At 40.8% G+C, this 25,623-nt stretch overlaps 3 protein-coding genes across 3 annotated transcripts in view; 1 reads left to right on the top strand and 2 right to left on the bottom strand.

Moving 5' to 3' along the window:
* The window catches only part of LOC138963252 (DNA mismatch repair protein Msh2-like), a 44,712-nt gene that overhangs the window by 10,275 nt on the left and 8,814 nt on the right, over positions 1 to 25,623 (bottom strand). Inside the window, exons 9-19 of the mRNA XM_070335316.1 lie at positions 24,366 to 24,452; positions 23,165 to 23,223; positions 22,828 to 22,948; positions 21,963 to 22,076; positions 21,586 to 21,722; positions 19,482 to 19,598; positions 18,885 to 18,999; positions 18,450 to 18,505; positions 17,442 to 17,531; positions 16,486 to 16,657; positions 125 to 250 (exon numbers count right to left, since the gene is read on the bottom strand). Coding sequence (XP_070191417.1) covers positions 125 to 250; positions 16,486 to 16,657; positions 17,442 to 17,531; positions 18,450 to 18,505; positions 18,885 to 18,999; positions 19,482 to 19,598; positions 21,586 to 21,722; positions 21,963 to 22,076; positions 22,828 to 22,948; positions 23,165 to 23,223; positions 24,366 to 24,452 — 1,194 coding nt within the window. The remainder of the gene's footprint in view (positions 1 to 124; positions 251 to 16,485; positions 16,658 to 17,441; positions 17,532 to 18,449; positions 18,506 to 18,884; positions 19,000 to 19,481; positions 19,599 to 21,585; positions 21,723 to 21,962; positions 22,077 to 22,827; positions 22,949 to 23,164; positions 23,224 to 24,365; positions 24,453 to 25,623) is intronic.
* LOC138963254 (uncharacterized) lies at positions 3,429 to 6,002 on the top strand. The gene is made up of 5 exons (XM_070335318.1): positions 3,429 to 3,538; positions 3,859 to 4,032; positions 4,166 to 4,256; positions 4,526 to 4,674; positions 5,225 to 6,002. The coding sequence occupies exons 1-5, from the start codon at positions 3,444 to 3,446 to the stop codon at positions 5,229 to 5,231; spliced, it is 516 nt and encodes a 171-aa protein (XP_070191419.1). The 5' UTR covers positions 3,429 to 3,443; the 3' UTR covers positions 5,232 to 6,002.
* Positions 6,213 to 14,095, bottom strand: LOC138963253 (uncharacterized). Its single transcript, XM_070335317.1, has 17 exons — positions 13,583 to 14,095; positions 13,318 to 13,389; positions 13,044 to 13,172; positions 12,783 to 12,839; positions 12,493 to 12,537; positions 12,157 to 12,192; positions 11,776 to 11,898; positions 11,261 to 11,564; positions 10,748 to 10,954; positions 10,095 to 10,170; positions 9,677 to 9,700; positions 9,171 to 9,395; positions 8,730 to 8,800; positions 8,492 to 8,596; positions 8,130 to 8,341; positions 7,597 to 7,761; positions 6,213 to 7,394 (listed from the first exon to the last, which is right to left on the bottom strand). Exons 1-17 carry the CDS (start codon positions 13,903 to 13,905, stop codon positions 7,145 to 7,147), a joined length of 2,424 nt encoding a protein of 807 aa, XP_070191418.1. The 5' UTR covers positions 13,906 to 14,095; the 3' UTR covers positions 6,213 to 7,144.

The following is a 25,623-nucleotide window of genomic DNA, read 5'->3' as shown; positions in this document are numbered from 1 at the left end:
CCAGAAAAATGTGTACTGCAGCTTCAAATGAACAAAACACGGATAGCTATGTACTCAAACAAATAATCAAAGCAAACGTAATTTAAGCTTTATTATTAAATATTTTCTACAGATAACTACAAACCTTTGGGCAAGATGGTTGGCCGCACAAACGGAATGGGGGCAGCCGCCGACACATGGGCAAAACTGACCAGCACGTCCAGCTGAGCTATCAGGTCGTTCAACAGGAGCATGGGTTCTGCATAACCAGCTACACCGCAGGAAATTGAATATATGCATCATATTAGACACATATGAGAACAAAAAACAGCAAAAAAGGAGAAAAGGCACCAGTGACTTTTGCAAAATTCTTTCTTGAAAAACCACAAGATACCACTGTGCTCAGAGAGCACCAAGGCTATCATTTGTTGGTATGTGATCAATGCAAGTGGAGGGGTGGTCTTATTATTATATATGAAGTCTTATATCGCGCGCATATCTCCAGACTTGGACTCAAGGCACAGGGATCTATTTATGCCGTGTGAGATGGAATTTTTTACACAATACATCACGCATTCACATCGACCAGCAGATCGCAGCCATTTTGGCGCATACAGTGGAACCTCTCTATTAAGACCTCCCAAAATCTGACAAAATCTGGTCTTAATAGGGAGGGGTCTTAATAGGGAGGCTGAACCAAGACCTGAAGGACAGACAGCTAGTGTAAAATGTAAATAAAACCCCTTAATGATGTTTCAGTTCTTTTTTTATGTCACGATTGCCAGCTCACTTCTCCTCTGTCTCCACTCAAGCAGGATTGGTGAATATTTCTCCTCTTCAGCCATTTTTCCAACCAACCGTTAGAGGCAACAAAGTCATCAAACCCTCCTTCCACTGACAGGAACAATGCTTTTTCTTGGATTAATTTTCCTGTCACAGGAACGTTTCTTCGCCGCTTGTCACAAAACCACTCCCAGATTTGTTCATCGATGACTGTGTACGTTGTTTTTTTTATTTTTGAAAGTTTCCTGTCCCCCCACACCTTCTCAGCCGCGCTGTGCAGGTCAGAATTCGGTTCGCGGCCTAGCTGACCCAGTTGTTCCTGCCAGTGCGCCCGCACTGACTGGTTACCAGGGCAATGGAAATTCAAAATGGCGGCCAGCAGAATCTCACTATCTCTGGCGAGTGCTGTTTCTAGGAGATTTACAACACATTCCCTTCATTCTAATGCCCCACTATCTTGCACCAGTCTGTCAGCCAGGCAATTAGCTTGCTGTGTGTCCAGCCAGGGATGTTTATCCCCACCGTAATTGATAGTAGGCAGCTTCAAGTGAGACTGGCCCCTTGGCACTAAGCAGAAAATGGACTCCAGATGTTAAAACAAATGCCCCCATATCTCAGTTCCCTCTAATCCTGTAGCTTTGCTGGTACAGTGGACGCCGCTTAATAAAACCGCGGTTAATAGAGCCAGCCGCTTATAAAAGCCGATTTCAGACGGTCCGGATTTATCACTATATCTTATGTATTAGAAAAAGCCGGTTAATAAAACCAACCCGCCGCTTATTAAAGCCAGTTTTCTCAGAGAAATCACGTAGTTTGTGACTAAAACTCACATTATCTTGTTCTGATGTGGAAGACGACCAACAAACAAACACTCATAAAATCGTTCTTCTCTGACGAGTAATGGTTCGTGACGGTGACAGGGAAATTATTGATGTACCGAAGTGATCAAAGTACACGTACATATACATAATTAAAACAAAAGTTCAACATCCTTCGTGAAGTTTTGTTTAGATTCAAACAAGTGTAAATGACGAAAGAAAGTGACTGAGTGACGTAAACAAAAGAGATTGTTTTTTCTTTCGAAAATGACGTATTCCTGGACCGCCGGTTAATAAATCCGCCGCTTATTAAAGCCATTTTTCGTCGGTCCAGAAGTGGTTTTATTAAAGTAACACATGTGGCTGTAGCTCAATAATTAATTCATTTTGGTCACTTGTACAAATAATCTCATAAACGTCCTTTAAAGTTGATAGAAGGAGGATTGGCTACAGTATTCGAACACAGAAAAAAATTGTTGGTACGATATTTTCGAGAAAAAGAATTCGTAGGCCTAAACATTATTCAACAAGGCCTTTGGCGTAATCGTCACCGGAAGTCAAGGGAACTCCCTACTTCCGCCACTACTGCCGCTATCAATTGACAAGTACAACATCACTATGTCGTCGCCATCGGTAAGTTTCAAAGGCCGTGCAATAACTTTTCGCCCCTAACTTAAGTCTATTTAGATTTGGGATCCAAAAGTGTTCTACATTATCAAGAAGAAGAAGAACTGGAAGCAATCTGTCGACATGAGAGTGACAGAGTGAGAGTCATTCATGTCACTACCGCAAAAACCGCCCCACTCGCATTTTCTGAGTTTGACGGTAAGAGTAAGCATACTCGTAGATCTTGATAATTATAAAGGGTAACAGCCTTCATGAACTTTGGAGCATAGGCTGTATGCCTCTTAGCTTCTTTTTGCTTTCGATGGGTTGCTTCTAGATCTGTCGTAATCCCTGTAGCACTACATCAATCATTCAATGTACTTGTGGACTTTTGCTCAGAACATGTAAACAGCATAAAGTACTCGGTTGGTTTTTAATTTTCTATTATTCCTTGGTCATCACTTGTTTGATGGATGATGCCCTCCTTCCCTCTTTGCTCCCTCTAGAATCATGTGCAAAGAATGTGACAGAAGAAGACTTTGACTGTCTAGCAGTCCTAACCTAAGTATTTCTCTCATAACCCCACCCATACCCCCAGGTGTGTTCTCATATACATTAGTTTGATGAGAAAATTTGCTAGTAAAAACTGGTTTGGCACTCACAGATGACAAAAAGAGTGGAGAGCTTACCAGATGTATTTCTACATGCTGAAGATACAACTAATTTATTATTGTTGATTTCAGACAAGCCGGAGTGATCATGAAACAGACTCACCTGCACCCCACAGAGGGAGAGGAAGGAGGAGAGGAAGGGGAGGGGGAAGAGGAGGTGGTCAGCCTCAAGAACAAGATCAGGTGTGTTTTCATGTCCATTACTTTGAGAACATTTGCTATTTTGGCTCTAATAGATGAGACTGAAGAGCTTACAATTAATTATATGAAAATTAGTTCTACATGCTGAAGATACAACTATTTTATTATTGTTGATTTCAGACAAGCCGGAGTGATCATGAAACAGACTCGCCTGCACCCCACAGAGGGAGAGGAAGGAGGAGAGGAAGGGGAGGGGGAAGAGGAGGTGGTCAGCCTCAAGAACAAGATCAGGTGTGTTTTCATGTCCATTAGTTTGAGAACATTTGCTATTTTGGCTCTAATAGATGAGACTGAAGAGCTTACAATTAATTATATGAAAATTAGTTCTACATGCTGAAGATACAACTATTTTATTATTGTTGATTTCAGACAAGCCGGAGTGATCATGAAACAGACTCGCCTGCACCCCACAGAGGGAGAGGGAGGAGGAGAGGAAGGGGAGGGGGAAGAGGAGGTGGTCAGCCTCAAGAACAAGATCAGGTGTGTTTTCATGTGTACATTACAGTGAAATCTGTGGTATCCATACTGGTCTTATCCAAATACCCTGTGATATACAACTGGGGAATTACCCAAATACGTATTACTTAGTCTGAATCTGACCTGTGGTATCCAACTACCTGTGGTATCCAACTCTTTTTGTCTGGGCCCCTTCGTTGTTGGATACCACAGGTTTCGCTATAGTTTGAGGAGAAAATGTGCTAGTTTGGCACACATAGATGAGAGAATTGGAGAAGTTACCATTAGATGTAAATTAGTTCTTCATGTTGAAGACACAAATGTTTTATTAATGCTGTTTTCAGACATGTTCCACAAGTAACGAAAGAGGAGGAGACAGGGGGAGAGGAAGGAGGAGAGGAGGACGAGGGGCGACAGCACAGCAGCGGGGCTCTTCAAGTGGCAGGGGGAGAGGTGGTCGAGGGAGGTGGGATGTGGCCGGCATCCCCACTGCGCAGCAGCACAGGAATAACTTGCAGGTGTGTTTTTAATTAATTTGACATTATTATGAGGAGATATGAATAGCAAAGTCTTTCGCATGTATACACAGATAATGATAACAGCACACATGTTTCATTTTAAAACATGTTTGTTGTCTTTACATTATTACAGACTCAGATCCAACAGCTGGATATTGCACAACTGCGACAACTGGCCCTCGACCTGGCTGTTGCACAACCAGGTCTTGTTTTTGACATGCTTGGTAAGTAACTTCTGCTTTATGGTGTTCTGATATAAGTTTGCTCTTGTCATTATTGTGGTATTTTGTGTGAGCTCTCTATGTAGTATTTTGTTTCTGCATTCTGCTGAAAGTATTTTTTCAATGGTTTTGTTGTTGTTGTATACAAAAAACAAAACAAAAAAAATATATTTACATCCATGGTGCATTATTGATTTTTTTTACTTTGACATTGGTAATCATAAAATATGTATCATAAATTAAGAAATAAAAATGCTTTCTGTTGAAAACAGCCGATCAGTCGTCTGTGCCAACACCTGCACCATCACCAGACCATGCAGCCTGGCCGGACTGGTGTGTGTGCCGACATTGTCGGCACATGCCCACACCTGCAGAACGGATCTGCTGCCAGCGCCGCACTCAGTGCATATCAAGAATGCCTGTACGTATGCCCATTTTTTATATAAAAAAGTATTTATTAAAAAAATATTTACATGAAAAAAAAGATAAACACAGTCATGGTCAGATTGTGTACTTGTGCAGGGTAATATAGTTGTATGTAATGATATACAGTGGAACCTGCTAGTACTCATACTATAGTGGACTCTATTATTGTGATTTTCCACTTATAATGAAGAGGGTTTTTTTCCCCCTTGGGTTCTCTCTGTTAGACAAAAATCTAAACTGTAATAGCAAATTTCTTTTAGTGAACGACTTTCCTCTTCCCTTGAAGTTCACATTGGTATGTAGTCCTTGGAGTCCAATTATTATTATTTATTTATTTTTGTATTTCTTATTTTTGTATTTGAAAAAAAATGAAATTTGGATATTTACAACGCGCTTTATCTTTGCTGTGTAGGAAACTAAAAGCGCGGCAAAGGTCGCACTTTACCAGGCGCCCCACTCAAGGCCCAACAGGGATTCGAACCCGGGTCAATGTGATGTGTTGTTACTTTGATGATTACAATTATTATTTCTTTTTTCTTTTGCAGGAGATGAACATCATTTTACATCCGTTCGTGCTACACCTGAGCAGGAGGCAGCGGGTGGACATTTTGGTGTTTGCGGAAGAGGGAGGCGAAGCCGCCTCCAATCGCCATGCTGCCTATCGCCAGTTTGTTTTCTGGCAGCATGGTCGTTTGGGGGCTGGTAACAGGAGGGCTATCCCTTCATGTTGTGTGTGGGCCATTCGGGATACTTACCCCAGTCCCAACAATGTTTATACAGGATACATTCCAGCGCGCTTGCAGTAGATGGGGTAATTGCTCTTGAATACCGACACACAACATGGAGGGATATTTTTCGTCTGTCTCTTCCTCAAGCACCAAAATGTCCTGAGGACTTGGACATGTTTGACTTTTAGTTTTCAAATTTTTAATTGCCTCTCTGTATGGTTGTAACAGCTGTTTGATTGTTTCCATGGGTTTTTGCACACATTACTTTTTGAGTGCAAGAAAAATATTACAGAAACATTTTGTCTTGAAAATGAGAATGTTATTTTGGTTGACTAGAAAATTATGTTAAAATGGTTTCTTCAGCTGAGCTGTTTGTTTTGTACAAGTTTGTGTTCATTTACTTTGTATGTACTAGTATGACTCCACAAGTTAATTTTAATAAATGTATATTTGACCAACAACAAAACAAGTTCATGTGCCAGCAGTGACACAATGTCATATCATGTAAATTATGCTGTCAGATTTTGAAATTGTGTAATTCTGAATACAGAATCTGAATCACTTCCACTTTTTGTAATGGGTTCAGAAAAAGAAACATGATGTTATTGTTTTTAAATTTATATCACACAACAAACACACAATAGTCTTTAGTCATTTTCAAAGTGGTGTACATCCCTTTATCTGCAGACAACAAACAGTTTCTGTCTTTGTTTTTTGTTTTTTTCTTTTCTTTCAGCAGACATACTGTTGCACAATTACCACACCACAACGCACTCATAAAAACAAATGAACAGACAGACAAATATCAAGTATCGTTACCACCATTATTCTCATATTGTTTCCAGGTAAACATGTACAAAAGCCAACTAAACAGATATGCTAAGTCACGCTTGCAGCCACACATAATAAGAATATACTAACACATGTTGTACAAACCCTCAGTCTCTCTCGCACACACATTAGTATCATGAATAAACAATTATTGTACACAAGCAATATTTTCAACTAAACAAGAAAAGAAAAAAAAAACATGATCACCATGTCACAACCACTCCCTCAGTCCCTGCATTGAGAGGTGGGTTGTCGCTGACATTCCTTTAATTATAATGGGAGGTACATTTTCAGCCGAACATTCCAACATGCTCAATTATAATATGTGTTGCAATGTGAGTTTCTTGTGCCTGCAGCCATTCTATGCCGCCTGAATCTAGCCTGTGAAGCAAAATGTAGTCTAAGGCAATTGATATCAATTTGAAGTGAAAATCATACAACACAGTCTCAACTAAAATGATACAGCTTTGGAAACTATTGATAAATGCTTTTCTTGCAAATTTAGTCTGCCAATGTATAATCACAAAGTTATTACTATTTTTCAAAGTTATTATTAAAATCATTATTCGCCAATGTATACAAGAGCCTCCCATCTATATTGGTGAAATAGCGCAATTTAGGGTCCATGATAAGGCAGCAGATTAAATTAAAAAACTAAACACAGCCATGCCATAGAACTATGCGGGTCTATGCATTTTTACTGGTTACCCACACATACAAACATTGCTGTCTTGAAAAGGGCCTTTCAAAAGTCCACTGGTGTCATATTGTTGTACCTCTCCACATGTCAAAAACAACTGTAACAGAACCGCAGACAAAAAGGGAGGTAATAATTATCCCACTTGACACTCTTTCCTTATGTTCTGCCTCCTTTTGGGCTACTACCAGCTCAACTGCTACCGTCATTCAGGTAAAACGAGATTTTTTCTGTGCAACAAGTTCACTAGTTGGAGGTGGGGAGGTTGCTGCCAGGTGTGTTGACAGTCTCCTTGGGTCCTCTTGTGCCAGAGGTTTTTTCCTGTGCAGTGGCAACGGGTCTTGTAGTCTCATCTCCATGATTCGCAGCTTCAGGGCTGGAATGTGGTGGTAGGTCTTTGGGACCTTCACAGGGAATACCGACCAGCGGCCGGTTTTCTTATTGAAGCATCTGTGATACCTATCAACATAGAACAAGAACAATTATGACTAAAATGCTTGACACTAACCCTTGTAATGGCCTTGAATGTCATAATATAACTAAACATGCCAAGGACATGATCATACATCTAGAACTTGAAGCCTGAATTTACATGTTTGGCCTGTGAAAAAAACAAACAACAAAAACATTGCATTGAGTGTGTTTCAATACATGTACTTACTTCTTTCTGCCATCCTTTGAAGTCGCCAAGGGTCGACCAGCATGAGTGTTGTGGTCCATGGCTGCCAACAGAATCCTGGCTTCATAAACCGGAGGTGTGTACGCAAACCTTTTGCCCGCATACATCAACAAATGTTGGTGAAACACCTCCAGGGGGCATGTGCTCCTGTATGTAAAAAGAAAGTATTATATATAATGGTAGAAGTGAACACGCTTATCATTAAATATTTTACAGTGATGTTCTGCTGATACTGTAGCGATAGGTTTTCTTGTTTATTTACCTCACTGTATGATATAAATCAACCCTGTTACAGCGAAATTCTTATATTCACTATAACAGAGTTCCACTGTATAATGTTGGCCAGCACACATCAGTATGAGCACTACAACTCCTGATTTTTACATCGAGTATTAGTAATTACAAAACCACACAAACAAGTTCATACTTGTTGCACCCACATAATCTCCTTTCATGCACACTGTAAACAGTTCCCTGATTTCTCCCTCAATAGTGAGTAATAATAATCTTCTAACCTGTTTGTGATGACCAACTCTGCTTTCTGGATCAGAGTCTGGTCTAAGACCACAGAGGCGAGCTGTTTCACTAGGGCACGGTCTTCCTGAGGATCAAGCCAGGCCCTCCCATCCTCCCTTTCCCCGCCCAGGTCTTCATGGTCGCAGCACCAGGCACCAGCATCCCAAGAATGTATGTTGCAAACATGTTGCAAAACTCCTCGCCACATACCCTGGAATGGAACAGACACATTCAGAAAACTATACATGCCTGATTTTTTTCAAACTATTGAAATTAGTGCATAATTGTGATTGACGTGCTATTATTATTTGTAAATGAAACCGTACAAATAACCAAACAAGACAATGACCAAACAGGTTACCATGAACTTTGTCTTGGTGTCAGCCTTCTGGCAGCAGAACCAAAAGTGGTTCACTATCGAAGGGATCCACTTTTGCAGCTTGCGACCTTTACTGCCTGCAGCAATCTAAGAAGAAAATGCAAATGTAAAATGTAAAGATACACACACAAACAAACCAAAGAAAACATGAGAAAACCAATAAAGCATTCACAATATTTCAAAATTGTATCAAACTATAACACAATTACAACATACGTACCTTGGCTAGCTTCTTGCCAATATTTTTGGCAACATGCCACACATCAAGGGAATGTTTTTTTCCGATCGCCTCTTTTTGACAAAACAAAGAACAAAATATATTCATTTGCAATATCAAATATTTGGTGCATACATTTTTAAAATGTTTGCTAAAATGACCAGCCCAAATTAAATGAAAAGGGCTTAGCAATGCACACATAATACAATGAACAACAGCTGCTAAAGAGACAATAATGGTGACACACTCTAAACTGTATCCCCAAAGTGGGCAAGAGGTATATTATCTTGAAATTAAGCATTCTAACTCACTGCACTGTCCATCCAGATGGGACTGATGTATGTATAGATAATAAATGTTGCATAATAAATTACCGCTAACATATAATTGACTGTTAATCACACACACACACACAAAGGGGGGAAAAGAGGAAACAGAACATACTCATATCTGCAGCTATTCCCACATGGGCATCAGTGACGACCTCATCAACAGTGGTGTCCACCCGTTCACCTTCAAGCACTACCTCATCCAGTGCCCTCTTAAATCCAACCCTTTCCATGTTCGTGGATTTTCGCTGTGTTTCCCGTTTGTCCACACACTGGACAGAGAGAATCTTTGTGGTCTCAGCCTCCATAAGAGTGTAGCTGCAGTACTGTGCGCAATGACCTATTTGAAAATTCAATGCACCATTAAAAAGTAACCATTTATGATGAAACCTGCAAACAATATTCTCTGACCGGACATCAAAATTGCAAGGCTTTTCTAAGCTCAGTTGTTTGTTAACATGGTTACGAGAACACAGGCAAGCCAATTACTCAAGCGCCTAGACTATATCATTCTACATGATGGTAAATAGCACATTCTAATATTCCAATGACTATGTAAAATTGGGGACATGGTATATATTGGGTCATTGAATAATGCAGGTCTGCAATAATCGTACTGACCTGGTGAATCATTGCGTCCATCTCCTGCACACACACACACACAAAAATGGAATGACATAACAAAATAAATGTTCAATAAAAAGTGCTCTGCCGTCACTTGACAACAGGAAGTCAATTTCAGTGGGTTACATGAAAATGTAACTTTTTCTTTCAGTCTATTTCTCAAAAGCAAGCACGCCTTGATACAATGTCCAAAATTGAATATTATGTCCTGCATCACATCATGTTTTGCTTTTGAGAAATAAAATAGAAAATATAAAGTTGATTTTAGACATTCATTTCAATATTATTGTGGGGTTGGGGGGGTGGGGGGTGGGGTTGGGTTAAGTCTACAGCATTGGATACATTATATTTCTGAAATGGCACAACAGTGACAAAGGGGTCAAACATAAATCACAAAAGAACAACAAACACTCACCCAGAACAACCAAATTTTGCTCTGCCAATGAGTCGAAGATGGCTCGTTGGTGGTCCTTCCATGTGTCCTTCACAGCCTTTATGATAAATGGAAAACAAAGTTATATATCTATATTCTTGTGAGTTGGGACAGTCACTGAGGGACACACAAAGCAAGAATTTTGCCTCACAGACTAGACTATGTCAACTGTTCTAGACAACAACAAAAAATGCCATACTTGTTACAAAACATCTGAATACATAACGAGAATGGGTTGCTTTTAGTTTCTAAACATCATTTGTAACTAGGGTGGCCGGTTGGTTCTGTGGTGAACACGATTCCCCAGGGATACAGCAACCCGGGTTCAAATCCCCGTTGGGCCGTGAGTAGGGCGCCTGTATAGTGCAACCTTTGCCGCGCTTTGAGTTTGCTAGAGATAAAGATAGAGATCAATAATAATAATAATAATAATAATGGACATTTATATAGCGCGTTTCTAGACAATCTACTCATAGCGCTTTACAATATTTAAACAGGTAAAAACAAACATGCATAGATATTAACACAAACTGGCAGGCAAACATAAACAACACAACTATCAATATCCAAATTCCATTTTCTTTCCATTTTATACACACACATTATAAATTATTTTTTAACTGTTTTTTAATTACCTGCACCACATAATGTTTCTGGACAGCCTGGTGGAAGGTAGCACCAGGAAAGGGCAGGTTCAGCACCTTCGCCCACAACGCCAGCTTGGCATAATTATTTCCACTTAGGAGGATACATGTGCTGACTAGAAAATCACCACAGTGAATTTTGTTGGGCAGGGTGGGCTGGGCACACCATGTGTGGCTCACATGGCCTTTCACACATTCCTGAAATTCACAGATCAGATTTGAAAAAAACAAAAATGCAAATGACTTTATAAAAATTCAATGTGTCACTGTCAGTAGGATTACTAGGAACATATACATGTACAAACATAATGAGTTGATGAAGCCTAAGTGCATTCTGAAATCTGAACCATCATGCCACATTTAGTGCTGTTAGACTTAGTAGTGTCCAAGATAAATTCAACATTTTAGTTTTTAACGAATGAACGGCCAGACGGACAGATGAACCAGGTGAGTACATAGACTGACTTTTGCTTCGCATGTGAGTAAAAAATAAAATGTTCTCACCCATCTGAGGTACAGTGCTGAGCCTGTGAAGCCCTCCTTCACGGCAGGAACATGCTCACACCCAGCAGTGGAGCATTTCCTGATGCTCACAGCAGCCAGTGCCTTTAGTTGGTGGACAAATGCTAGGCACAGTGTGCTGTTGCAAATGTCCTGGCACTGGTCTGCTGTGGCTATCCTGGTGATGCCTGGTCCTAACTCCACCTCCTCCGCAGTGTCAGCATCACCTGTCTCTTCGTCCTCCTGCTGGCCGTACGCCACCTCCTCAAAGGCCACCTCGTCTGCCTCCTTGGCATACTTTTCATCCCTGACACATAGGAATAAATAAAAAATAATAATAACATTCAGTGTGCAATACAGTCTGATGTAGATTAGACTTCCCTAGAAGAATGAAACCATTTTAATCATTTTACAACATAAATGTATAAATTCATGTATACATTACATACAAATGAAATAGATTAGAATTTGTTTTATTCTTACAAAAGCAACACATTAATAAGAAATGCAAAACATACACATCCATGGTGAGAAAAAAACTGGCGTCTTGAGATTCCAGCTCGATATCATCGACATCAAAGTCGCTGTCATCACCATCTAAATCACCATCACAGGTTAAATCACTGAATTCAACAGTGATGCTGCACAAGAGAGACATTGAAAACAAAGTTAGCATCACTCAAAATAATAATGTAAGTTGTCAACTGACAAACAAGAAAAAATGTGCCTGCAGTGCCAATCTATAATACTACTACATGTATCTCCGAAAACATAAAAAATCATCAAATGACCTTTATTATCAGAATATTCTCATTGTTTGTGTGTGTGTCTTGTTTTTCATCATTATTATTTTCACATGGTTCTTTACAAATTAGCTTTTTTAATAATACTACACTTACTTGAGAGGGTTGACAAAGGAGCGGTCAATGTTCTGCCTGTAAACATAAAAATGGTAATTATAATGTATTAAAACATGCAAACAAGAACTAGATGTACTGGGTAAATCAAAACACCCCTCAACAGTATCCAGTTTCTGTTGACATTACATTTCATTATCTTGAAAAAACAAGAAGTAATAATTGGTATAACTAAACCAGCAACCAACTCAACAATCAACAATAGTAGACACTAATGACTGCCGTCATTGTAAACTGAGGTAACCGGCTGGTGTTGATCTCTGGCCGACAGTTTGCCAACTCAACTCAAATGCAGATAACAAACAATGACAAGCTTACCGTTTTGACCTCATCCCTTTCCCTTCTTTGGCAGGCTGATCAGTCCTATAATTGAAAAAAAAAGTTATTTATAAATATGATTTGACTATTTAACACACCTTGAATCAATCGATAATGTGAACCCACTGGCACTTGTGGAGACGATTTAAAGTTTAGCATTTAGAACTTTGTAAATAGATAGCGGTTTTTGATTTAAACAAGACAGTTATTTGTGCAAGGGAGACAATATACAACCGGTGTAACCAGCCAACCAAAATCAACACTGCACCATGTTCAGTAAATGCACTCACTTTTCAATCTCAAGTTCTGGCTCCTCCTCGAATGGCTCCACACCTGATAAAGGTGTACTGAAAAATGTCAAACAATCAACTCTGACCATCACCTGATTAAAATGTGTTTAAATGCATGAAACTAGCAAACTGACAAACTGAACAAAATCTGAAACCAATCTTCCCAACATTTCTTTTTTAAGTTTTTGTGAACCCCATTTACTGTCAATAAACGGTCTATGAGTATGAGTATCAATTTACAAAGTACATATATATATTTACCACGGCTTGGACGAACTAGGGACAGAGGAGAGGTCGGGGGTGGTGCTGACTTTCGCTTGCTGCAGGAGCTGCCCTGGGGTGGAAGTTTTCTGCGGAGGCTGTTTAGCAAAGTCTGGTCTCTGCACAGCTCTGTTGAATAAGAACAAAAACAAAATCCATGCACTTTGAAATAAATTCGGTTCCTACATTCACTACACCCAGCTGAGCAAATTGGTAAATGTACATCAGAGCTCTGTGTGAAGCTGACTTTCACAATGTATCAATTGACACTGACCTGCTTTCAATATCCCAAGTAGAACATCCTGGTTGAGGGTCAGTCAATGCGGCCTCTTGAGTTCGTTCGTACCTAAAACAGAAAAAGAAGTACAGTAGTCAAGAAAGCACTGATTGACTGGAAACAACACTTTGGTTTTGAAACGAATGTTCGTCACACTGTCACTGTAAATTATTATTTGAAAACATGGTACTCAAAGAGAAAACAAAACAAGCAAATGACAAGAACAAAGGAGGAATTTGAATTGAATTTAAACGATACTTACGCGTCCATGAGGATTCTAGAAAGTTCCGTGTCTGCTTTTGATCTGTTGTGAGGTTTCAACAAATGAGGTGTCTTGGCAAACACCTGTCCTCGGAGGGCCCCCCATCGTTCGAATTGGCTGGTCAAACAAACTTTCAATTTCTCCCTCAGCTTTTTCTTTTTTTTCTTGGCCGAAGCCGTGCTTGCAACTCTGGCAACAGGCACAGCAGGTGGTGTAGGAGGCAAACATACTTTTGGAGGCATAGATCGAAGACGATCTTTCACATCTTGAGAAGCCATCTTTGTTTGTAGGGGAAATCCGTTTCCGGTAAATGTTCTAAACATAGAATCGCCTCGCTATACACTGTCACGTGACTGTTCTAAAAATATCACGGCGAAGGGTATGGGTTTATTTCGAAACTATCTTCAATTATTGATTTCTGACAAACTACAAAGATTTGAATAGCCCCAGTTGGTAGAACACCTAATTTTTATACGCTGCAACAGCTGAAAAAGCCTTAAACCTATGGGTTGAGCTCAATGGGAGTCTTTAAGCGGCGACCACTGTACCTAGACCTGTTGGCAGAGTTGCTATGCTGCTGGTTGCAATAAACAGTTCTAGGGAAGCAAGACTTGCCTGGGGAAAAAAAGGGGGGGGGGGGGGGGGGTCATGGGTTTGGTCAGTACTTTGGGAGGAGTGTCTACTCCCACTCACTGTGCTCTCTGTTCTGTGGAAAGCAAGCACTACTGGAATGAATATGTGCCTTATCTAAAGGAAAGTGAATGTGTTGGTATCTGTGCTGTTTTATTTTGTTGTTTTTGTGTGGACTGTGCTAATGTTGATGCCGTCAAAATGAATTGTGAAAGTTGTATACGATACAATGGAGTGCAGGTGTATTGGATTAGCAGTTTCTACTTTCTGGTGCAAAGGTAAGGCTTGCTTCATTCATTCTGCTTGCTGTACTGTGTTTAGCATGCTTGTTGCATCTAAAACAAAACTGTATCATGTCTGTAGTGTGTCATGTGTATGAGGCTATTTTTTAATGATGACAAACTCCTGTGCTAACACTTTCAAAACACACCAAAGGACCTCAATCAGTTAGAACTGATAAATACTTCTTACCAAATTCAAATGGGATTACAATTGCATTGAGTGGTATCTGCAGAAATCGATCTAGTCATGTGTCAAATTTCAAGAAAAAAATGCAACAAACGGCTCAGCTATCATTAAATAAAGTTGTAAGTAAGAGTATTACAGCTACGGTCAAACAGGCCAGTTTGTTGTTGGCACTGACCCTCAGTGACTGGCTGGCTGCTATGTGCAGCTGGCTGGGCTATTTATAGATGGCTGCTCTAGATAACCGAATTCTCAGTGCTGGGAAGGTGTGCCCCCTCTCACCACCCCTCTCCCATCGCGCAAGGACAGAGTCTTTCTCCCTGATAATCGATTGAATTTGGGTTTTTCCCACCTGCAGAGACGTTGCGATGGCGATGCACGTTTCACCCTTTGAATGGCGTTCAACGACTTTCATCCGGTCCGCTAGAGTCAGCGCCTTTCTTTTTCCCGATGGTTTTTGTGGAGTCGACATTTTAAACTCAGCTCACGTTGTGTTGTTTGCGGAAATGGACAGTAAAATCGGAACTGGAAATCGTGACTATGTCAACAGGGAAAATAACGCTTGCGGTGGAGCCTATTTGAGCTGACGACATCGCAGTGCTCGTCAACTGTTTGCTCAATTTCCAAAACAATATCAAGATTTGCACAGTTTTGAACTTCTTCTCGGGAATAACAAAGTCGCATTTGACCATGATTTGTCAGTCGTATGTCGGGTTAAGGAGGTAGTCGTAGTACAGAGGATGTAAACAGAGTAAAAAGGATCGGTCATGAAATTTAAAGTCCTAACTTAGAGGGAGTCGTAATAAGGAAGGTCTTAATAGGGAGGCTCTACTGTATCCTGCTTTTCACGGCCTATTATTCCAAGTCACACCGGTATTTTGGTGGACATTTTTTATCTATGCCTATACAATTTTGCCAGGAAAGACCCTTTTGTCAATCGTGGGATCTTTAACGTGCACACCCCAATGTAGTGTACACGAAGGGACCTCGGTTTTTCGTCTCATCCGAAAGACTAGCACTTGAACCCACCACCTAGGTTAGGAAAGGGGAGAGAAAATTGCTAACGCCCTGACCCAGGGTCGAACTCGCAACCTCTCGCTTCCGAGCGCAAGTGCGTTACCACTCAGCCACCCAGTCGTTATTCCATGTAAAAGGTATGTGATCAATGCAAGTGGAGGGGTTGTCTTATTCCATGTAAAAGGTATGTGACCAAGTGGAGGGGTGGTCTTATTTTATGTAAAAGGTATGTGATCCATGCAAGTGGAGGGGTGGTCTTATTTTATGTAAAAGGTATGTGATCCATGCAAGTGGAGGGGTGGTCTTATTTTATGTAAAAGGTATGTGATCAATGCAAGTGGAGGGGTGGTCTTATTTTATGTAAAAGGTATGTGATCAATGCAAGTGGAGGGGTGGTATTATTCCATGTAAAAGGTATGTGATCAATGCAAGTGGAGGGGTGGTCTTATTCCATGTAAAAGGTATGTGATCAATGCAAGTGGAGGGGTGGTCTTATTCTATGTAAAAGGTATGTGATCAATGCAAGTGGAGGGGTGGTATTATTCCATGTAAAAGGTATGTGATCAATGCAAGTGGAGGGGTGGTCTTATTCCATGTAAAAGGTATGTGATCAATGCAAGTGGAGGGGTGGGGGTTGTCTTATTCCATGCAAAAGGTATGTGATCAATGCAAGTGAAGGGGTGGTCTTACTCCATGTAAAAGCCTGGTCAGATCTGAGATGGCGAGACAAAGTGTTTACACAAGGCGGAGTGGGCCTTATCAATGAAAAGAGAATAAGGGAAGCAACTCACCAGCAATACCAATGATCTCCGTGACAACACTCTTCTGCTGCTCATTGTAGTCTTCCTTGGCCTGCAGGTATTCCTCGTTGAACTGACGCACTGCGGTGTTGTGGAATCGAACCCCGTTCTTGTTGGTGTCAATGGTGCGGTAGTTCTTGTTGTTCCGCAGCGCCTTCTCATCCTTAAAACAACAGCAAGGGCATTCATCATTCCATGCTGTCAAATATCAACATGCTCTGAACAGATCCCAAAACTGTTCTCACGATTACTTGTTTTTTAGTTATTTATTCCGCAGCGCCTTCTCATCCTTAAAACAACAGCAAGGGCATCCATGCGCTAACATATGAATATGCTTTCAAGACGCATAATCAATCAATCAATGAGTATTATATCGCGCATATTCCGTGGGTACAGTTCTAGGCGCTCTGCAGTGATGCCGTGTGAGATGAAATTTTATACGGCCAGTAGATTGCAGCCATTTCGGCGCATATTTACCTTTCACGGCCTATTATTCCAAGTCACACGGGTATAGGTAGACAATTATTAACTGTGCCTAAGCAATTTTGCCAGGAAAGACCCTTTTGTCAATCGTGGGATCTTTAACGTGCACACTCAATGTAGTGTACACGGGGGGAGGTTCGGACACCGAAGAGAGTCTGCACACAAAGTTGACTCTGTGAAATAAATTTCCGCCAAACCTGGGATCGAACTCACGCTGACAGCGGCCAACTGAATACAAATCCAGCGCGCTACCAACTGAGCTATATCCCCGCCCCTGACAGCTACAGTGGAACTCCCCTCTTGAGACCTCCAACAATCTGGTCTTATAAAAGAGGGAGTCTTAAAATTGGGATAAATTTACAGAGGTTATGAACATGCTCGAAAGAAGAATCAGGGAATCGGAAACATTGAATTTTTCTTCTTCGCCTAAATGAAGATGTACCCTTCTTAGCACAGAAACCAACCTTTCTTGTGACCCTGAAGAAAAAGCCCAGCTGGTTGTTGTTTTCCAGCTTCACCGTCTTGTTGGGTTCCAGACCAAGGTCCCGCGCCACCTGAACAACAACAATTACACACACACATATCAATTATTGTTTAATTAACAGTATGCAAAAAACCTGGTACAGATGAATCTGCCCTGATGACCATGCACCTCTTGATACCAATCTGCCCTGATGACCATGCACCTCTTGATAACAACAACCTGCCCGTTACGACCACCACAAACAGACCTGGGAACCCCTGTTTTGCACTTGGAGTGTTCTCAAACAAACTTGGTATATTGAGAAAAAAAAACTGAGCGTACTCCACACAGCATTTGAACATCCATGATTCAAACATGCTTCACACGCGTCCGTCACACCGTTAATTAAGATTACATTTAAAACAAATGCTTCTTTCAATGTTTACTGACAAAAACTGTAATCATGTGTCAATCATGTGTCAATCATGTGTCAATCATGTGTCAATCATGTGTCAAAATACCGGATCAGCTTCGGGATGCGCTTGTGAAGACGAGTAGTCTAGGGATTTTTCTTGTATTTTTTTTTCACTGACCGTACTGATTGTTTTCTAGACAATCACGCGTACAAAATACAGCAAAATCGTATGGGTTCCCTGGTCTGCGCAAAATATCCCCAACTAGGTTTTTCCGTACATAATTGACCTTTCCATTGCGACTATCTGCCTGTAATAACCACTTTTGATTTGTCCCTTTAGTGGCTGTTAAAGGCAGGTTCCACTGTACCCAAACAATCCATGAGACTGATTTATGTAACTTAATTCACTCAAAATGCCATACCTCAGACATTGAAACTATACAATGTATCAAAAAGTAAATACCTCACAAACCCCACTCACACACACATCCCATTCTACTGACAAAAACAGGCAAAACACGCATGCATTCACAACAAAACAGAAAAGCAAAAACAGCCAAAGAATAACTGCAATTAGAAGGAAAACTAACTTACTTTGTTCAACTGAGCCTTCATGCTGTCTTCAAGTTCATTTGTTTTCTCCCTCAAAGCTGTAAAAGAAGAATAGGCATCAATATGCTGAAAATCAATGATTCATTTCAAAATTAGCAAACTGTCAGCAATACCTTTGATATGTTGTGCTCTTGACAACAGAACACAGATTAACATGGTAGTGCAATGAATAGAATAGAATAGAACACACACACACCAAACTTGAAACGCAGCCTCCGAAGAAACAAAATAATGTGAGAAATCAAACCAAAGTTGAGAGAGATAAGGTTATAGATAATCATACAAAGAAATAAAAAGACAAGAGTAGGGATATTAACTAAGCCAAACTGTGCATGTCCACATGACTGGTAATGTCACACACACACACACACACACACACACACACACACACAAACACACAGATAAAAACAATCTTACCAGCCAGGTTTTCATCAAAGTCTGGCTTGATGACAAACTCATGCTGGTCCACCACACTGAGGTCCAAAGTGCTCTCCACCATTTCTTGGAACTTGGCAAAGTCCAACAGCAGCTCCTGCACATATATTGCAACAACAATTCATTTCAAGCAGTCATTTCCCCAAAAAACATGCCACGACCCAGAAAATGTGCTAAGACCTCTGAAGACTGAATGTAGCTGTCTAAGATTCATAAGAATCAATACCTTGAATGTTGAAGCCTCACTGGACTTTTCAAAACTGACATTCTTTGGAGAAACTTGAAAAGAAACAATTATACTCAACTGTACACATTGCCTCTCACTCTCGCAGCAAGTCAAGTTGTAGCAGTTTCAACAAAGAAACAGTAGGGTTATTATACTTTGTTTGGATTCGCAATAGCCCATGCCTTACGTACATAGAAGATATTTAAAAGTATACCTGGTGTATCTCGTCTACAAATCAAATTCAGCTCAATCCGCCCCAAAACACCAGAGATTGAAGTGCGGACAGAAGGACAGAGAGACCAACAGACAGAGTGAAAGCTGTAAATGTCAGAACAATCAACAATCTTGCTGACCTTGATAGGGTTGCTGAAGACGTCCATGATGAGAGACTTGTGCTGCCCCGTGTAGCCCTCCAGTGCCTCCACCAGGTACGGCATTCTGTCGATTGCTTGGTACACACGGTAACAGTCCTGCCAAAATAACCACAGCCTTGCAATTGGTTACTCCAATCGGACACCATCTAGGTGTTCTTTTGCAATATCAACCTCACTTGCTCAACCCAAAAGTTCGAAAGACAAGGTGAAGAAAATTCAGGAGAAATTTTATCACTAGCTTTTACTATAACAGCTGATCTCAATTTCATTTGGGTTCTCACAAGTGAATGAGAACTACAAGTTGATATTACTGTTCATTGGCTCTGTCGACGCCCGTTTTTAACTACTTGCTTCCCTTTATATAATAAACCATCCATAGATCGTCGTCCTCCCGAACAAAATCCTTTGTATGTCATCAAGAATTTAGGATTCTGGGTAGGCAAATCCTTTCATGCAATGACGTCAGCGCCTTTCTGGAGCCAGACAACAACATAAGGCCTAAAAAAAAAAATAGGTGTGGTTACGGTAACCCGACCTACCCTATTTTTAGGGGCCGACCCTATAACTATTTATTACATTTGTCAAAAAAACAAAACAAAAACGAGTGCAGAAAACGCAATGAAAGCGAAATCGTCCGAGTCGCACACTTATTTCCCTGTCAAGTAGGTTTAATTTGTACACATTAGAAAAAAAAGAAAAGAAAAAAAAAGTAATTGCCTACTTTCCTACCCTATTTTTTTGTGGCTATGTTACCGTAACCACACCTATTTTTTTTTTTTTGCCTAATGTCTGTCACGCTTGAAATTAACGCTACTTGATATTGCTTTCCAAACTTACACGCAGTGAACGAGAGCATAGGGTCAGTTATTATTAGCTTAACTTGCCTCCAACAGTAAAATAAAGAGAATAGTACACAAATACAAAAAGAGAGACTCGGAAACTCGAGTCGAGTCAATACTGATCCCCACACTTGAGAACTCGAGTGTGATATTTGTTAGAAGTTAAAATCTCCCTTGCCAACAGTACGGCAGAATAGCTGAGTTGGTAAAGCGCCCGATCACTTTTCCTTACATTGGTGGTCCCGGGTTCGATCCTCTTCGACGGCAATTTTTAATTAATTTTTTTTAAACTTTTTTAAAACTTTTTTTTAATTTGTAATTTTTTTATTTTATTCATTACAAACGTTTTGGATGATCTAATGAATAGAAATAATCAAAAAGTAGCATACTTATTGAGTACTTCCAGCGGTCAATTTCCCAGAATTACCCATTCTATTTTTTAGTAACATCGGCTTGTGTGAAATGCCCTATGGATATCATCGCGACTACATGTAATGATGAGATCAAGAAAACGTACAAAACACAAATACGAACGGAGAAACTCGAAAACCGAAGAATCAACACATGCTCGAGAAGCCACGTTTAACGTATGTTTGCAGTTCAAGTTCTTATTTACATGCCTGGCAATTGTGTGCGGGGTTGGCTCAGTGGTAAAACGCTTGCCCCCTGTCCCGGCGGGTTCGAGTCCCGTAAAAGGCAAGAATTTTTAAAAACTTTTTTTACTTAATTTTTCAACTTATTTTTCTTCTTTTCTAATCTATTTATTCTTGTATTTCATTCATTTTGATTTATTCGTAAAGGTTTTGAGTCGTGTACTGAAAATCGAATATAGTGCGTAGGTGCCCTTGAACAGCTTTCCCAGAATCCAGTTTTCTATTTTTAGTACGGGATACCCCCAAGAAAAGGTCAAAGGGCATATGTATCACCGCGTGTTGACTGATACTAATAGTAGTTGAGCACTTCTAGTTTGATCCACCACTTCTGGGTTCTGAATCTGAGACACAAATTTGAAGAAGTTGCTTTTTCAGATTCATTGTTCATAATGTCTGATTTTCCCCATTGTAAGACCCCCTCCTGTATACCGACCCTTTTTGTTTTTTCAGACTGTTGGAGGGGTGGGGGAGATCCACTGTAGCTTCTGAAACCAGATCAATAAGGAACAGACAGCACAGTTCTCACCAAAAACCAGACATTTTGCACATTTCCAGGCTGACTTGAAACTCGGAGATTCAAGTAAACGTTACCTGGAGGGTTGCTTTTCGGCGCTGGAATTTCTTGGCCATCCTCTGCAGGTCTGGTACTCTGCGCAACTGTTCATCCTGCAGTGTCTGGCGCAGACCGGAATCTTCCAGCATGATGGACACCACATTCAGACGTTCCTCTGAAATAGTTGCAATACAGAATCTTTTAGATAGACAGCTACAATACATTATCTATTTTACAAAGGTCTTTCCGTTTCAAGAAATGTGTGCTACGCTGGTTCTGGTCGAATGAGCTAGAACAAGGCCAGCCAGGTAGTGCTTGTAAAAAAAATCATATTTGGTCATACAGTACTTGTTCATGGACATTTATTAATTTAACATTACTTTGCCACCATTGATGACTTCCATGAGGCACTCACCGATCTTGTTGATGTCCATCAGAGGCTGCTTGACCCACTGAGCCAAGAGTCGCTGGCCCTGAGGTGTGCGACAACAGTTCAACAGACCCAGGATGCTGTGGTTCTTGTTTCCCCCTGACGAATAAACATCAAATATCTAAAACAGATGTTTTGTTGTAAGTGTAAAAATAAAAGCAGATTGGCTGATTAGTCCTTCTGTGTATAGTACAGAATGTTGACTTCTTTGTCTTTTCTGATCTTCACTGCAAAGAGGTTCAGGAGAGTTTGATCACACCCATTTGATTTACAATTTTCAGGGAGATCTGACAGTAATCTCAAATTTCATTTGTCTCTTGGGAGGACTTACACACTTTTTATAATTTCAGTCTTCAACCGCTTCAATTCAGTGGACCAAATTGACTTTTTTTCATATCAAAGATGACATTCTTTTGTTTGACAAGTAAATCAAGTAACATGAGGGCAGAAATACGCTGTCACATTATTGCACCTTTGGAGCTGTAAGGGGTTAATTATCTTACACAGCTGACCACCTTTCTCAAACTAGAATCTTTTGTTGGATGCTGCATTACCTAATAATTAGTAATGACTTATATTTACTTAGTGCCATTGTTTGCATGGTATAAAGGACCCTTAATACTGGTCAAATGTCAAACTGGATCTTCAGGATTGTCAAACAAAAAGTATCCCTTTTGTAATTACAAATGATTGTGATATAATAATGCGTTAATTACCATTAGATCTGATGGTGATTTTGTTGTTTTTTCCTTCATTGGTGAGGGCTGATTGTAAAAAAAACCCAGCAACTGCTTGTATCATAACCCTTGTAAATACATGTAACAATTTATCTTATCGTATCTTATCTCACCTTCTGTGGGGGAGGGCAGAAGGTTGAGGGCCCTGACGGCCGCAGCATCCAGCTTCATGTACTGCGCAAGGTCAAAGGGCGACAGTGAGAACTGGCCAAAGTTCCCCTCGTCTGACAGCAGCTGAAGGAGATACAATTACAAATCATTGCGCTCAACCATCAAAAAGTTGTAAAATTGTCCGGAGACAAATGTAGTTATTTTTGTCCAAAATCTTGGAGAAAAAAAATAGCGATGAATTACTGTAGCAAGGGTAAAAAGGTTTGCAATATGCAGGTGTTATACTACAAACAGAATCTTGAAACAATTCCCAGAGAATGTTATTGAAATTGTACCAACCTCAAGGTACCTTATGACAGCAGACAGGCCACAAACAGCGTGTGTTTTGTCTACCTCAGCTGGAAAAAACAAGGAAGCAAAATACACAAAATAGAGGAATGCTGCTAGAATTTATTTTCTCTGGCAAATCTGAAAAAAACCAAGAAATTCCTCCGAGGTAGAAAGAACACCCCCGTCAAAGGGAAATAACCTTCTCAGTTGGTGGCAGTGACTGAGTGAGAATGGTTATTTCCCTTTGACCATTAAGATGTCCCTCTATAAGTCCTTGTATAATTTTAATCCACCAATAACTCCCTAACCGTGTGTTTGACTGGTCCCAATTTTTGTAAGGACCGTCTCAGGAATGTATAGAACCTGTTCACCAAGTTTGGTGACGATCGGTCCGTTCATTCTTGAGATCTATATGCGAACACAAACAAACAAACACATGGACCGAATCCTATACACACCCCTATACCGGGGGTGTAAAAAGGCTGTGAACAGTAGGTCACTTGTGGGAAATTAAGGCATTCCTATCCACTATCTTTCCCCCTACAATGAAAAAGTTTGGCAACTTTGCCAAAATAACAGCAAAGTTTTCCGTGATTTAAAAAAGGTTTAGGCGTTTCAATGACTGCCGATGCCAAACATTTCTAAAATGAGTAGGACTGGGAGCGAATAAGAGAAAGAAAAAAAAGAAGACAGAACACTTCAGGATAAACACGTTTAATCATTCAGTTCACCACTGCTGGCTCCACTGAAAACTGTGTATGGCTGCCTGAATGTGGCTGGGCAAAAACAGTCATACACGTTGAAAACGTAGGATTGTCAGCCAAGAACGAAGAAGAAGACCACTGCTGGCAAGTACAACCACCAATATCATTAAGTATGGCAAAGTAGAATTTAAGATGTGGCTCTAGTTATCGGATTGGAAACATGTTGCATTCAATGTCCACTTGTTTTTGAGAAGTACAGCTTGGTTGACCGGCTGGATGTGAGAACACGCAAACAAATTGCTCAAATTTGTACACCCAAAATATTCATAGAATTTATCCACCCCCTAAAATAAATAAATAAAAGACTAAATTTAAGAAGAAAAAAATGGGACAAAAAGTCAAATTCAAACAATACAAGGTTTCATATTTGCAAATATTTTCTCTGGAATGGTTTTCTGCTACAGAACATGTACTATCCTTTACTTGTGCACACAACATATACTTACGGAGTGTAGCGCTGCTGTTCTGATCTCCTTTCTTGAAGCGCAAAAGACGATTCAAGTCCTGGACGATGTCTTTGCTGGCAAAGTCAGCTGCCAAAGAATAACATCATTAGCAACATTATATGCTTGAGTTAGTAGTCTTAACAGCCATGCATTGTTTTTTGTCATGATAAAAATTGAATAAAGTTTTGTTTAAACCATTAGCAACATCTTTATGACCTATCCATGCAAAAGTTAATGCCTTTTTCTTTCAATTGCATAAAGGCTTGGGGGTACTTCTTTTAGTTCTCAAACAAACACATTTGTTCATTTCTAAATATATACTCTCACCTTACACCAGCAGTCCTCAGGCATGTGAATGTATTTTCAAGTGTCAAAGTAGAAAATAGCCTTAGTTTTACCTTGGTTAGGTACAGTCGAACCTATCTACAACTTTGGTTAGGTACAGTCGAACCTATCTACAATGTCCACACCAGTGATCAACCCACAGCGGTCGCAATAGACAGGTGGTCTCTTTGGAATGGGGAAAATATAGAAGAAAAACTTGTCTGGGATACTTGGGAGTGGTCGTTGTGGGAGGGTGGTGGTTGTGGGAGGGTGGTTGTTGTGGGAGGGTGGTTGTTGTGGGAGGGTGGTTGTTGTGGGAGGGTGGTTGTTGTGGGAGGGTGGTCGTTGTGGGAGGGTGGTCGTTGTGGGAGGGTGGTCGTTGTGGGAGGGTGGTCGTTGTGGGAGGGTGGTCGTTGTGGGAGGGTGGTTGTTGTGGGAGGGTGGTTGTTGTGGGAGGGTGGTTGTTGTGGGAGGGTGGTTGTTGTGGGAGGGTGGTTGTTGTGGGAGGGTGGTCGTTGTGGGAGGGTGGTCGTTGTGGGAGGGTGGTCGTTGTGGGAGGGTGGTCGTTGTGGGAGGGTGGTCGTTGTGGGAGGGTGGTAGTTGTGGGAGGGTGGTTGTTGTGGGAGGGTGGTTGTTGTGGGAGGGTGGTCGTTGTGGGAGGGTGGTTGTTGTGGGAGGGTGGTCGTTGTGGGAGGGTGGTCGTTGTGGGAGGGTGGTCGTTGTGGGAGGGTGGTCGTTGTGGGAGGGTGGTTGTTGTGGGAGGGTGGTCGTTGTGGGAGGGTGGTCGTTGTGGGAGGGTGGTTGTTGTGGGAGGGTGGTAGTTGTGGGAGGGTGGTCGTTGTGGGAGGGTGGTTGTTGTGGGAGGGTGGTCGTTGTGGGAGGGTGGTCGTTGTGGGAGGGTGGTCGTTGTGGGAGGGTGGTTGTTGTGGGAGGG

Source organism: Littorina saxatilis, linkage group LG3, assembly GCF_037325665.1.
Source record: "Littorina saxatilis isolate snail1 linkage group LG3, US_GU_Lsax_2.0, whole genome shotgun sequence".
NCBI classification, from domain to species: domain Eukaryota; kingdom Metazoa; phylum Mollusca; class Gastropoda; order Littorinimorpha; family Littorinidae; genus Littorina; species Littorina saxatilis.
Note: the sequence above shows the minus strand (reverse complement) of the source record. Positions and strands in the feature narration are given on the sequence as shown.

Excerpts from the sequence above, each read along its gene's own strand:
- LOC138963254 (XM_070335318.1), top strand. The coding sequence starts at position 3,444 with ATGAAACAGACTCGCCTGCACCCCACAGAGGGAGAGGGAGGAGGAGAG. Across the intron at positions 3,539-3,858 it reads AGCCTCAAGAACAAGATCAG|ACATGTTCCACAAGTAACGA; the intron begins GTGTGTTTTCAT and ends TGCTGTTTTCAG. Across the intron at positions 4,257-4,525 it reads TCTTGTTTTTGACATGCTTG|CCGATCAGTCGTCTGTGCCA; the intron begins GTAAGTAACTTC and ends TGTTGAAAACAG.
- LOC138963253 (XM_070335317.1), bottom strand. The coding sequence starts at position 13,905 with ATGTTTAGAACATTTACCGGAAACGGATTTCCCCTACAAACAAAGATG. Across the intron at positions 12,193-12,492 it reads AAAGGGATGAGGTCAAAACG|GCAGAACATTGACCGCTCCT; the intron begins GTAAGCTTGTCA and ends TTATGTTTACAG. Across the intron at positions 9,701-10,094 it reads GCAAAATTTGGTTGTTCTGG|GAGATGGACGCAATGATTCA; the intron begins GTGAGTGTTTGT and ends GTGTGTGTGCAG.